This window comes from Emiliania huxleyi (assembly GCF_000372725.1).
Source record: "Emiliania huxleyi CCMP1516 chromosome Unknown EMIHUscaffold_18, whole genome shotgun sequence".
Classification (NCBI taxonomy): domain Eukaryota; phylum Haptophyta; order Isochrysidales; family Noelaerhabdaceae; genus Emiliania; species Emiliania huxleyi.
The window spans coordinates 879,256-892,252 of NW_005200784.1; the positions used below are offsets into that span (position 1 = coordinate 879,256).

At 65.5% G+C, this 12,997-nt stretch overlaps 3 protein-coding genes across 3 annotated transcripts; 1 reads left to right on the top strand and 2 right to left on the bottom strand.

Annotated features, from left to right (window-relative positions):
• Nucleotides 1-1,591: 1,591 nt before the first annotated feature.
• Nucleotides 1,592-3,553, bottom strand: EMIHUDRAFT_462855 (hypothetical protein; the record flags this gene model as incomplete). Its single annotated transcript, XM_005783519.1, has 4 exons — nt 1,592-2,218; nt 2,297-2,339; nt 2,475-2,630; nt 2,712-3,553. 4 exons carry the CDS (start codon nt 3,551-3,553, stop codon nt 1,781-1,783), a joined length of 1,479 nt encoding a protein of 492 aa, XP_005783576.1. The 3' UTR covers nt 1,592-1,780.
• A 3,000-nt stretch (nt 3,554-6,553) lies between these two features.
• Nucleotides 6,554-7,939, top strand: EMIHUDRAFT_434421 (hypothetical protein). The gene is made up of 4 exons (XM_005783520.1): nt 6,554-6,890; nt 7,036-7,197; nt 7,332-7,434; nt 7,516-7,939. Exons 1-4 carry the CDS (start codon nt 6,618-6,620, stop codon nt 7,701-7,703), a joined length of 726 nt encoding a protein of 241 aa, XP_005783577.1. The 5' UTR covers nt 6,554-6,617; the 3' UTR covers nt 7,704-7,939.
• Nucleotides 7,940-10,043: 2,104 nt separating this feature from the next.
• EMIHUDRAFT_99370 (hypothetical protein) lies at nt 10,044-11,147 on the bottom strand (the record flags this gene model as incomplete). Its single annotated transcript, XM_005783521.1, has 3 exons — nt 10,044-10,614; nt 10,710-10,748; nt 10,861-11,147. 3 exons carry the CDS (start codon nt 11,145-11,147, stop codon nt 10,044-10,046), a joined length of 897 nt encoding a protein of 298 aa, XP_005783578.1.
• Nucleotides 11,148-12,997: the final 1,850 nt, after the last annotated feature.

The window sequence follows — 12,997 nt, forward strand, 5'->3', positions numbered from 1 at the left end:
GCACTTGGAGTGCAGTCGGCAACCTCACATCCAGGGCCGGGGAGCTAAGAAGCGCACCCAGCGGGCCGGATGATCGGGATCGGGTTACGGGCTAGAGAGCCCTAGCCCCGGGGGTGCGCGTTCGCAGGGAAAGGGCCGTAAAGTAAACACGGGTCTCCGAGGGTTAGCTCCGCGCTCCGGGCTTCCCCTAGCAGCGGAACGCCCCCTCTACTCGGAGCTATAATGAACACCAGACATGAACACGACACGCACTCTCACACGCCGTCACCGCTCAGGGCTCCTTCGCGCGGGGTCCTCATCCTCACTCCGGAGGAGGCTCCCCTCTCCTCTGAGTTCTTCCTCTTGTTCGCCTTCCGATGATTAGCCGACGGTCGCGACCTTGTGGAGGTGAAGGTCAATTCTGAAGAAAGAAAGCGTACCTGGGATGTGTGATCTAGGCGCATTTTGTATACCGAGGCGGTGCCCCGGTGCCGAACCTGTCGGACCTTAAGACAGCGTTGTAGATCCCTGGGCGAGGGTGGTGGAGAGGGCGGTCCGTCGGCGCCAAACCATCTCCCCACCGCATGATCGACTGGAGCTGAAGCTCAATTCTGGAGAAAGAAATACTTCGCCGGACAGGGACAAGAACACAACGAACGCTCTCGCATTACAGGGACACTCCGTCATGTCATGGGGAGGACAAGACAGATCGTGCCAGGGTCAAGGGGCCGCCCCTTAGACTCCACACCAGGCGTTGCGGCCGCCAGTACCGCCACCGTACCCGCCCCCCCCACCGCCGCCTCCGTCCCCGCCGCCGGCGTGGCCGTCACCGCTCAGGCTCACACGGACCTTGGGGAACCCGGAACCCGGCATCGCGATATGTGAGAGCGGCGACACCTGGAGCTGCGCGAATTGAGGTGTCGTTAAGAAAAACGCCGGGCGCGTTCGGGGTGCGCACTATGTCTCTGTGTTCGTGCCGGCAACGCTCTACGGAGGCGGCGACACCTGTGTTCGTGCCGGCAACGCTCTACGGAGGCGGCGACACCTGAGCTGGAATCGAGCTCATTTGCCCATTTTTTTTCACACGCTCTTGTTGCGCGTAACTGTGTCTCCGGGGTCATTCCCTGAGCAGGGTCGCCTCTCACTTGGTCTATCCAGTACTAAGTACCCTCACCACCAGCCCACCAGGTCCACCACGCGTCTCAGCCCGCAAGTTGGCGGACCACGCGGCTCCTACGCGCGCGCCGCAGCTGGGGCAGACTGGATCGTCCCCTCGGAACTTTTCAGCTGCAGCCTCCAGGGTCAATTCTGAAGAAAGAAATCCGGCGCCCGCAGCCGTCGGGTGCTCGACGATAGCGACCTACTTTTGAGCCTTGACCCCGCGGGCCGCGCTGCTGACGAGAGTGACGTTTGCAGCGGGTCGAACTGGCAGCTCTTGTGTCTTGGAACGTCGCCCGCGGGTCCCGATATGTCCCGGACGGGAGGAGTGGGTGTCGGACAGCGCCGACGTGGCTCGTGGGACATCGCTGCTGTGGCGTCCTCGGGGCGCGGAGCACGCGTGCTCTGCGCGAGGCCGGCCCACGGCGCACGGGCCACCGGTCACGGCCCATAGAATGGTAGTACGTAGTTTGGTAGGGTACACCCCGTACCCTCCTAGAGCTGCTCTCCTCGAGTCGACGCGGCCGCAACTGGGCCTACACCCTCTTGCGTACGCCTCCCAGCTCCCACACCCGCTTGCGCGAAGGCGCTGCACCGCGGGTCGCGCTGATCCGCTGCCCCGCCCCCGCGCGCAGCTGACTCCTCACCCAAACTTGTCCATCAGCACCGCGCCGCGCTGCACCACCTCGCGCGTGTTGATCTCGCGGCCGAGCAGCACGCAGCCGCGCCGGTCGCAGCGCAGCGTCGCGACGGCGGTGGCGCCGTCGGCGCTCCACGGGATGTAGCGGTGCGTGGCGAGGCGCCACCGCCCGTCGACCCGGCGCCAGCGCTGGCTCGCGAGGAGCGTGCCGCCCTCCGCCGGCCGCTCGATCGCCGTCGTCATCGCGTCGCCCTCGCCCAGCACGAGGACGTCGCAATCAGTCGGCCGCATCCCGGGCGGAGGGAAGGCGTTCGAGCCGGCCTCCCACGGCTCGACGCGCGCGCCCGACGCCACCGCGTCCGAGACGGCCTCGTCCCCATCGGCGGTCCACAGCGCCGCGACAGCCGTCGCGTCGCCGCCGAGCAGCGCCGCGTAGAAGGCCTACGGGACGCGTCAGGGACATGTCGATCGACGTGTCCTGCACATGTCCATGTCACCGAGCGGCGCCGCGTCGACGGCCTGCTGCGCCCCGAGCACCGACGCGGCGGCCGCCTCCGCCGCCTGCGCGTGGGGGCGCGGGGGTCCGGCGAGCGGGCGAGCGTGCCGCGGCGAGGGCCGGGAGAGCGACGCGCGGGCGGCGGCGGGGGGGGGGAGGGGCGGGCCGGCCGCCGGGGAAGGGCCGGGGCCCGGGAGCCCTTTGACGGCGGCGGCGTCGCTCGCGGGAGCGCCGGCAAAGCCCGTGGCTGCGGCGGCCGCCTCCCTCGCCGCCTCTGCCGCGTCGCCCCTCACCTCGGCGAGCTCTCCAAAGCCGTCGCCCGAGGGCTGGAGCGCGGTGCCGAGGATCTCGTCCCAGCTGCGGAGGGAGGGGAGGGGGCCGCCGCGCGTCAGGTGGGGCGGGGTCGGGGGCGGCGGGGCTCCGCCTCGCGGCGCGCACCGCGGCGCGCCCTTGGCGGACCCGAACGAGCGGCCCTTGTAGTTGAGGCCGACCCACGCGCCCTCGTCGCCGAGGCTGAGGCCACGCCCGCCGAGCAGCGCCTCGAAGTAGGACCGCCACGCCTCCGGCTCCGCCGCCGCCCAGAGCCAGCGCGACTCGGCCTCGCCAACCGGATCGGCGGCAGACGCGCCGCCGCCGTCAGTGTAGACGGGGACGACGACAGCGTCGGCGGCGACGAGCCGGCGGCGGTACACGCGCGCCTCTGCGACGCGGCGCTGGATCTTGTCGCGCGGCCCAAAGAGGACGACGACGCGCCGCTTGTTGCGCAGCTCGGAGAGCCGGCTGCTGCGCACGCCGCGGTAGGTGGCGCGCAGGTCGCCCATTGCATACTCGTTGTCAATCTTGGCCATGCGGGCGGAGCGGGCGGAGCGGTTGCGGACAAAGAGGGTGCCCGAGATGGCCGTGCCCGCGACGGCCGCCACGTTGACCGTGGCCGCGTCGGTGCCCTCAAAGAGCGTCGGCACGCAGAGGCTGAAGAGGATGCCGAGGAGGCAGAGCGCGATGCGGAGCGGCTCGCTCTGGTTGGTGGCATCGTATTGGAGGATCGTGTCTCTGCGGAAGCTGCGGAGCGAGAGCACGTCGAACTGCGGCGCAGAGACATCGTACTGCCCGCCCTGCCGCGGCGTGGTGCCGTCGTCGTACTGCATTGAGACGGCACTGCAGCAGCGGCGGCTCCGCACCGGCGCGGTGCGGAGTGGCGGATTTGCGCTCCAGCGTGATGACGGAGCCACCACGAGCGCGGAGGCGGCCGCGATCGAGGCGAGCAGCAGCAGTGGCCTCATGAGAGGAGTGCCGCGAAAAGAATTTCTCTCGGCCCGCGAGCGAGCGAGCGAGCACACACACACACACACACACACACACACACACACACACACACACACACACACACACACACACACACACACACACACACACACACACACACACACACACACACACACACACACACACACACACACACACACAGGCACACACACACACACACACACACACACACACACACACACACAGGCACACACAGCACGCACGCAGGTTAGCCCCCGCCATAAAAACGGTATGGCGGTAGAGGGCTCTCTACTGCCGCGGCGCCCCTGTCGGTTCGGAGGCGCCCGGCGGCCGCGCGCTTGGTGCCGACGTCGACCGGCTGCTCTCGCGGCGCCGAGACGTGCCGCTTTGGTCACGTCTCGCGCGCTGCAAGGTGCCTTTTGGCGTGTGAGCGCTGGCTAGAGACGCCAGCAAGCTCGCCATCCTTGCTTGCCTGCGGCCGCGGGCGTGCGGGCGGGCCCGCCAGGCTCGGCGAAGCTCGGGCCTCGGCGCGGGTCTTCGAGCTCGCCGCCGGCGACGAGCCAGCATGGCTCGTCGCTCGACGGCAGCATGCCCAGTATCCTCTCGGCATTCTGTACAGCATCGCCAAGCTCTGGGAAGGTCCGCAGGGCCAGGGCGGGCCGTATCGGGCGCGATGGCGCGCTCAGAGTACCATGCCTACGAGCTCTCCGGTCGGGTCGCCGGCAGCGGGCTTGCGCGGCGCGCCGCTCGACGGCGGGCTGCTCACCACCCTTTCAACAGTGTCTTCTGCCTCGCTTCTCTCGCTGCAACCGCCTCCGGGGGCCGGCGCCGGCCGCCTCGCTTCGCCAGCGCTGCCTACGCCTACGACATGCGCGTCGGCTCGCCGCCGCGTCGCCTGCGGCGGGCCCGCGTCGCGCGCCGCTCGTCGGGAGCGTGGTCAGCAGGCTGTGCAGCGCAGCCTGACTCACTCAGAGCGCCGCTGATACGGCGCGGGGCCGTGGTCGGCGCTGCTACCGCGCACGCTGCGCTTTGTGCGTCACCATCGTCGGTCCTAGCTGCGTCGCCGACGCCACTTGCGGCTCGCGGCTGCCCTGCCCTTCCCTGCCATCGCGCAAACAAACACACACACCAGCACACACACACACACACATTATTAATGATCGGGTAATAATTATTAATTATTAATCATCGGGCCGCGGCGCAGCGCGGCGGCGGGCGGCGCGAGGCGGCGGCGCGGCGAGGCAGCGGGCGACGCTGGGCGGGGCGGCGCGGCGGCGGGTGGGGTCATTACTTATTACTTATTAATTATTAATTAATAATCATCGGGCGGCGGCGCGGCGCGGCGGCGGGCGACGCTGAGCGGGGCGGCGCGACCATCGGCAGACGCCCAGGTCTTTGGCTGTTGGTTGCTCGGCAATGGTCGCGCCGCCCTCGACTCGAGGGGCTGCCTTCCACCCGTAGCTGCTCAGGCCGGGGGAGGGGGAGAGGCCTCCTGTTCCTCGCGGAACGCGAGCAGGCCCCTCCTTGCCCGGTCTGCGATGCAGGGCGGTGGTCGTGCCATTTGCGCTTCGTACACAACCACCACGCCGCAACCGTCGCCGGCGCGCGACACGTTCCCGTAGGCCGGACTGTCCTCGTCGAGAGTGTGTGCCGCCAAGGCGGGACACACTCAGAGACAGTGCCGATGGGACGCGGCTCGAAGGGCGTGGCTCCGCAGCGCGGCTGGCACTCGTCGCAGAGGCCTCGCCTTCGAAAAGTCGGGCATGGCTCTACCCGCAACTTTCTCGCTAACACGCGCGCACCGCCGAGCCTGCGGCGGGCGCGCTGCGGCCGCACGTCTAACTTCGTCATAGTGCCACGACGTGCGGCCTAGAATTAGCACACGCGCTTCTGCTCGCAAACACCCACACATTGAATTGTCACTGCCCGTGAGTGCGAGATAGGGCTAGCAGTAGGCAGCTAGCCTGTGAGGAAGGCGTCCATAGACACCTCACATGACCCCACACACGGTTAGAGGCGGAGCAAGCCTTGCTCTAGTCTCACATGTTACTTCCTGTCGTCTGTTGTTTGTTGTGCCCTTGTTTGTTCCTTTGGCACCTTGGAGTGCTGGGGGGGGCGACAGGGAGGATGTGGCCCTGAGTTATGTGTACGCCAACTCAGGGTGTGTGGCAGCCACGCTGGCTGTGTGTCTTGTGAGCTTGTTTGTGTCTGTGTGTCGCTCGTGCGTGTCGTCCTCATCATCTGTCCCGCGTCCACCCATACCGCGCTGGTGTCCAGTCCGAGCCTGACTGTTCTTCACCTTTCTACCTACCTACCTACGCACGCACGCACGCACACACACGTCCCAGCTCCCCAGAAATCCCGAGGAGCCGTGCAGTGCCTAGATAAGTCTGTGTGCTGTGCACGCCCTCCGAGCGGGGCGGGGGGTCTGCCCGTCGGGTTGCTGCCCTAATCCCACCAGGGTCCAGGGCTTGATACTGCTCTATTTATTTATTTATGAATAGCACGCTATTTCCCGACGACAAAACAAATGATGTGTGAGTGTTAGAGTTGTTTGGTATTGCTAAAAATCTCTCTCTCTCTCTCTGACGACACGCCGGCGGACGTGTCCGAGTTGACACGGAACGATTATAACGAGGCGCACCACCAAGCAAGCGCTAACCCGGGACTTTCGCCCACACCCGCCGCCGAGCTGTCGATGAGGAGAAGGCGATTCGCCTCCGAACTCCGGGCTGGAGGGGAAATCAAATGCCTACTTCTGTACGGCCCTCCCTCGTTCGTTGGTGCGTCTCCTCCTCGCTCGATCGAGTGCGTCTCTCGCCGCTGGCGAGCAGGGGGCTCGCGGGCGGGGCCGAACTATTGACTAGTCGTATAAGTAATAGGATAATTCGGAAACGGCGGAGTTATGGCATGCACCTTGACTTGCGGTGGGTCAGACGGCCTTGGCACGACGGCAGGGTAGGGGGTGTGAAACCGCGGGTTGGCTCCTCCAGGTCATCACCTTCCGCCGCGGTCTGCAAGTCCTCTCCAAGGTCCTAGCAGCGCCTGGCACCGGCCAAAATGATCGCATTCCCTGCCCCCTCCTCATCATCACAACTCCGCAGCGACCACCGTTCGGCTCTCGGCCTCGGCCTCCTCGCTTTGTGCCTCGCACTCGGCTTGCTCGCTGTCACTTCCAGTGTTGGCGCCCCGGCGGCATCCAGTGTTGGCGCCCCGGCGGCAGTGGGTGGTGAGACTCGCTCGCGCAACGCCTACATCATGGTTGGCCCGGGGGCCATCGTGTTTGGCGAAGACAGTAAGAAACTCGAGGACCCCTGCAACCTCGCTCACCAGGCCCGCACGCCGCTATATTCACCGCCGTTTGGTCATCAGTTCGTGAGTATACCCACGCCTGCGCTTCGCTTCCCTCGTCCAGTCTAGCCCACGCCAGCGCTTCAGCTCCCTCCTCCACTACGCAGCTACAAACACCGCGTCGCAGGACTGGGACAAGTTTGTCGCCAAGTTTGGCGTGACGCCGGAGGCAGCATGCCACGGTCAGGCCGCACAGAAGGGCGCGCCGGCAGTCGACACAGGAGATGTCCACGTTGGGATGGACGCCATCGCCGTCAACGGGGTGTCCGTGGGCACATCCGGAGTCAAGGCCGCCAAGCGCCCACGCTACTATTCTCTCACCGCCATGCCCAACGCCGCTAGCCTCCCTCCCACACTCTTACTTTGCGAGAACGGAGGAGGCTGACTCCAACCCGGTCACCCCCCCCCCCACCCCCGCCAAAGGCGGGCGGCGTGAGCGTCACGCCCGACGGCGGCGTCGACCTCGGCGGCGGCGCGGGCGTGGCTCCCTCGTCCCCACCGCCCGTCGGGACCGAGCAGCCATGGGGTGCGCCCGGCCCTCCCCCCGCGCCGCCCCTTGCTTCGCCTCTTTGCTCACCCTTACCGACGCGCTTACGCACGCGGACAGGCATCCTGCTGCCCGCCTTTGTCGGCGGCGGCGGCGACCTCCGTGGCGCCATCAAGGCCGCGTCGGCGGCGCTCGGCGGCGGCGAAGACGAGGAGGGCGCCGAAGGACAGGACGAGGAGAAGCCGGAGTCTTGGTACGTGATGGTCGGGCCCGGCTTTGGGGCTGCCAACCACGACAAGGCGGAGTGAGGCGGGCGATCGAGGCGCGGCAGCAGTGGCCCTATGAAAATTTGCTTCGACCGCACAGCTTGCGCCGCGCCGAGCGCAGAGCGTGCTTCCGAGGAGGCCTTGGTATATCCGAGTGCCGCACGAGAAAAGAGAATTCCTCCCCGCTTGCGTGTGTGCGTGTGTGTACTGCGACTCTGGTGACACTCCCGCTTTCCACATGCACATGCACATGCAGTTACGTTTGAATGGCACACTACCTTCCCGTCGCTCGAGCACGACGACTACCAGGTCGGTCCCTCTCGCGCGCCAGGCGCGCGCGACGATGATCGCCGGGCCGCCCGACCACCGCGACCGACCGACGACTCCTCGGACGACTACTCCATCCTCCGGCCAAGACTCGCTCGGCACCTGCTTTAGGGTCTTGAACTGCGACGGTGCTGGCTTTCTAGACCTCCATTGCGGGCTCTTTCGGGTACGCCACGGGTCCGTCCGACTCCCCAGCGAGCTCCCCAGGCCAGGGCGGGGTCGGTTGGCAAGCACCAGGCTGCCGAGGGCGAATGACGATCGGCCGTCGATCCCGAGGCACGAGGGTCGTCGGTTGAGCTAGGGAGCCTGGCGATGGACGCCACCGCGACCCCTCGTGGCATCTCTCTCGCCGTCGGCGAGCTGGGGGCTCGCGGACGGCCGACTTTTTATATGACCAGTAGGACAGCCGTGAGTGTGAATCGGATAAGGAGTTTGCGTCCGTCCACCGTCTTCGTGGACGTCTGTCCTCGTGACACCCACACCCCACACGGCCTGTCTTGCTTCACTGTGAGAGTGAAGGGCATGGTTGGGTGGGTACCACTGATGGAATATTCGGTACAGATTTGGTATGCCGCGGGCGGCTCTCATTAATTGAGTTTTATCACTCCTGGTGATTGCATTGAAGAGGGGTTCAACTATCAAAACAGGAATTATCGAGGGTGTCAGCTTGCATGCTGCCATCTGTCCCGATCGTGACCAACCAAAGTCCCCCCTCCTCGTAGACCCCGTTCTGAGGGGTCCTGAATCGTACACCGCTCCAAGCCGTGCTCGCCGAGCATCAGCCACCGCCGGACGCCGACGCGCCGATAACTCCTGCGGTCAGGGGTGGTAAAGAGATGTAGGACCTTCCCTTAGGTCCGCCTCTGCTCTCACACCCTCACTGTCTGCGAACTGCGATGTGAACTTCTTGTTTCTGATAACCTATCTGTGAAAATTCGATTGAAAATTCTCTTGCTGGCGTAGTGAGCCCCTTCCCTTCTTTCTGCTTGGCTGGCAATTCTCCGCACGAAAACGCCCTGCGACCCTGTGTGTGTTGGGGGGGTGGGGGGGGGTGACCCACACTTCATTAGGTGCAGGTGTACACCTTGTACCGACACAGAGGTAGGCGCGCAGCGCCCACACCCTCTACCTAGGTGTGTGAGCGAGTGCTATACCTTAGCGCACCTTATACCGAGGTACCCTCCACATGTCCACACCGGTACCTGGGGTACTCTCGAGACGTTCACACCGGCGGTGCGCGCGAATAAGGTGTGCACCGCCCGTCGCGCGAAACGAACAGCCTCAGCTCTCATGACGCCAGAGCCAAGAAGCCCTCCTCCACGCAGAACACGACGCTCCAGACCATGGGCATGGACGTGATCAAGCAGTACCCGGGCCCGCTGACAGTCTCGATCGAGGGCCGTCAAGGTGGAGACGTCCCGGGCAAGCACTTCCCGCAGCCTGCGGCAGATCGTCAAGGTGCACAACAACTAGGAGTACCTGTGCTCGCGGCCTACCGAGGAGGCGATCATCGCGCGCGCTACATGCTGAAGCACGGCAACGTCTCCGCCCCCTCGGCTGCACCGTCCTCCACCTCGCCGGACCCATCGAGCTCCGACGCTGCCGCTTCGGCTGCGCCATCCTCGGGCTCGGCCAGGCCGCCGACCCCCACCCTCCGCCGACCCACTCCGTGACGTCGACATGTCACTGCTCCAGCGCGCCGGTGTTCTCCAGAACACGCCATATGCTGCATGAGTGAGTAGCGCGTGTCGGGCGGGGCCGTCGGGAGGGGCGAGCGTGTGTCCGGCGAGGCGCCCCCCATACCTCACCCGTACCTTTACCGAGGTAGCGCGCGGTGTCATGTACCTCCACCTTAGGTAAGTGGCCCATGTCTGTACCTTACTGTACCTCTACCTAAATACTCCGGCCAGCGCCCACACCGGCACCGGGGGTAGGGTAAGAGGGATTGCACCCAAGGTGTTGAGGTGAGCAGCTTATGAAGTGTGGGGTTCGACCCTGCGTGTGCGCGCTCGGTTTAACGACGCGTGAGGAAGCCGCGACGCCGTCTTTAGCCGTTTAGCATGCGGATGCGCCGTCGGTCGGTGTCGCCATTAGCGAGAGTGGGATCGACATTGACGCCACCGGAGGGAGCTCGGAGACGGCCAGGAGCGCCCAGATCGGAGGCGCCGCCTTTGCGCCGCCGCTGAACCACTGCCAGGGCCAGGGGAGGTCCTGTGGAGGCGACGACGTCGGCGGCGGTGAGGGCTGAAAGACAAAGTAGGGCGAGCCACCCCACGCCCATGCGCTTGGGGTCGCACGAAGTGGCTCGGGAGGGAAAGCGAGGGGCGCTGCGTCGAGGACGAGGCCTCGGTCGGGCTGGAACTGCGGCGGCTCGAGGCTGAGCTCCATCACGGTCACCGGGCTGCGGGGGCTGGCCGGGCTGTCCGTTGACTTCGACTCACCAGAATCGACCGCGCAGTCGTTTGAGGCGGGCCCGACGCACAGGTGGCACTCGCTGTACGCGGGGTCGGAGCGGGTAGCGGCACCCTTGCGGATGAGAGGGGGCTTTGACAGCCCCTCCTCGACATGCATCATCAGAACGAAGGACGGCGCCTCGGTCGCCGTGTCCTGTGCTCCGTGCCTGAACCTGCGGTGCACACGGTCGCGAGCTGTCGCGTGAGTGAGCGAGGGGGGCGATCGGGGCGAGTACTGGATACACACACAAGAGCGGGCAGCGCTCACCAGCACATGTCGCCTTTGGAGCACTGGCCGGCCTTCCACCTGCGGGCGTCCATCGAGTGACGTCAAGGACAGGCGAGGGCGACAGGGCGACGCGAGGTGATGGCGACAGGGGTGACGCGAGCGAGGGCAGGCGAGCCTGTCGCAGGGCGACCGCTTGTACTTGTCGGGGTTGAAGTTGGAGCTTCCGTTCTCCTTCCCTCCGCCGTGCCCGCCGTGCGTCTTGACGTCCGCAGACGACGCCGGCTTCGGCTTGCTGGGCGCACCTGCCGCCGCAAGTGCCGGCGGCGGCCGCGTTGTCGGCTGCAAGGGCGCTCGTCCGGTTTGTGCCTTGGTCTTGGCGGCCTGCCTAGGCGGCGGCGTCGACGGCGCTTTGGAGGCGCTGAAGCGGGAAACGCGTTGCTTTTCGCGAGCAGTGACCGACTTGTACTTGGCCGCCATCTCGCGATGATGCGCCGCGAAGGTCTGCGGTGGGCGAGAGGCAAGAGGCGAGTAAGCTGAGAGTACCATGGCTCGCTCGCTGGCGGTGCGAGGCCGGGCTGCCGGCCGGCCGTCGAGGCGGCACCTGCGGCAAGACGACCCTATCTTCGCAGGAAGAGGCCGCCGCCGAAGCTGAGAAAAAAATTAAAATCCGCATCATCCAGCGCAGAAGATCGTCGCTGCGGAGCACAACGCTGGGTCAGTTCGATGTTCTAATCATACCGTGTGATTTTCCAGTGTATGTAGCTCTTACAGACGTACCCGAGGATTTTGGCTATGTTTCTGGACTAATAACTCGTTCATAATTATCGAAACGAACGTCCCGGAGCTGGCTCAGCCACACCACTACGTTGCGGCCACGGGCCGCCACCACCGCCGAGCTGGCGCCTCCCGATGGCCGCCGAGTGTCGTGCGCCACCCGCATGCGTCCTCATCACGCCTCAGCGCCGCGTGCAAAGGGCGGCGGCCTCGAGCGAGCAGCACTCGGTCGTCGCACCACAACACACCAGAAGAGCCGGCGGACCACAACACACCAGAAGAGTGGGGAGGCTCGTCCGCTATGCCGATTGTCCATCAACTATCTATGAGAGCAGAGCAGAGCTTGCGACTCACGGTCTACAGCCTGACATGTTAGTTCCGCCCATGGCGCTGACTCCGAGGCGGTGAGATGTGCCATCCATTGCCTCGCCCTCTGATGCCGTCGATGGCTTGCCTCGCCATCGCGTAGCGGACAGGGCGTGCAATGCCTCCGTAGGCGATAGCCGGCAGCGGTTGCGTACGCAGAGTGCATCAACCGGCGCTGTGTGGCAGAAGTGCGCTGCTGTGGTGTGCGCTGCTGTGGTGGCTCTCCGGCCTCTCGTGGCTGCGGGGCGAGACACACACAACACCCGCTATCAGCCACTCCCTCTGGTCCTTCATTCGCAGCAGCTGCAAAATGTGCATGGCAACACGTACTTACAACTGCAGGTGCCAATTACTCTCTTCTACTGCACCCCTCCCCCGCGGCGGCTGCGGCGCGGCTGAGGGCTCGGGGGCTCCTCGCCAGCCTGCCGGCCCCGCTTGCCTCGACCGCCCCGCCGCCTCTTCTTCTTCTCAATCCGGCCGGGCGCGACCAGCGACACTGCCGGGCGGCGCAGGACAGCGAGCTGCGCAGCGGAAGGCTGACGCGCATCGGCGTGGTCCCCACGCGAACGGGAGAATTCGGTGCAGCCGTCCCCTTTACCGGCCGGGTCTCGCGCCCCGGGACAGTTCCGCTCATCACACCTGCCGCACTTGGCGCGGCAAAGAGAGGCCTCGAGCTCACGGTTGCTTATCAGAGCAGGAGAGTCGCGTGTGTCGAGAGGCCCTACCCAGTCTAGGACGTCCGCACTGGGGGAGACCGGTGCTGGTGTCGGTGCAGCTGCCGCTGCAGCGCCACGTGTGCGACCAGCCGGTGCCGCTGCTGTGCCTCTCGCACGGTGGCGTCTGCTCATGCGCGTCGCGTCTTGCAACCATCAGCGACGGGCAGCGACGGGCACGTGACAAGAGAGGCGCGAGTACCGAGCTGGCTTCGCGGCAAGAAAAAAGAAAACAACACGATTTTATCTGAGCTTCTCTTGGTTAAAAACAATTTTCAACACGAGTGATTACGACGCTGGTCGCCCGACGACGCAGCACCAGCGAGCGGAAAACTCACCTCTCATGCCCAAGAGCACCGTGCCCGGCCCAGATAGATAGCTAGAGAGAGGTGCATCGACAATGCTGCGCGCGAACGCTCAGAGATCCGCCTCCTCTAGGTGTATGATGAGGAATTGACACCCACAGACAGCATT

Coding starts and splice junctions, on each gene's coding strand:
- EMIHUDRAFT_434421 (XM_005783520.1), top strand. CDS start 6,618: ATGATCGCATTCCCTGCCCCCTCCTCATCATCACAACTCCGCAGCGAC. Junction 6,891..7,035: donor CCTGCAACCTCGCTCACCAG/GCCCGCACGCCG, acceptor ACCGCGTCGCAG/GACTGGGACAAGTTTGTCGC. Junction 7,435..7,515: donor CGGGACCGAGCAGCCATGGG/GTGCGCCCGGCC, acceptor GCACGCGGACAG/GCATCCTGCTGCCCGCCTTT.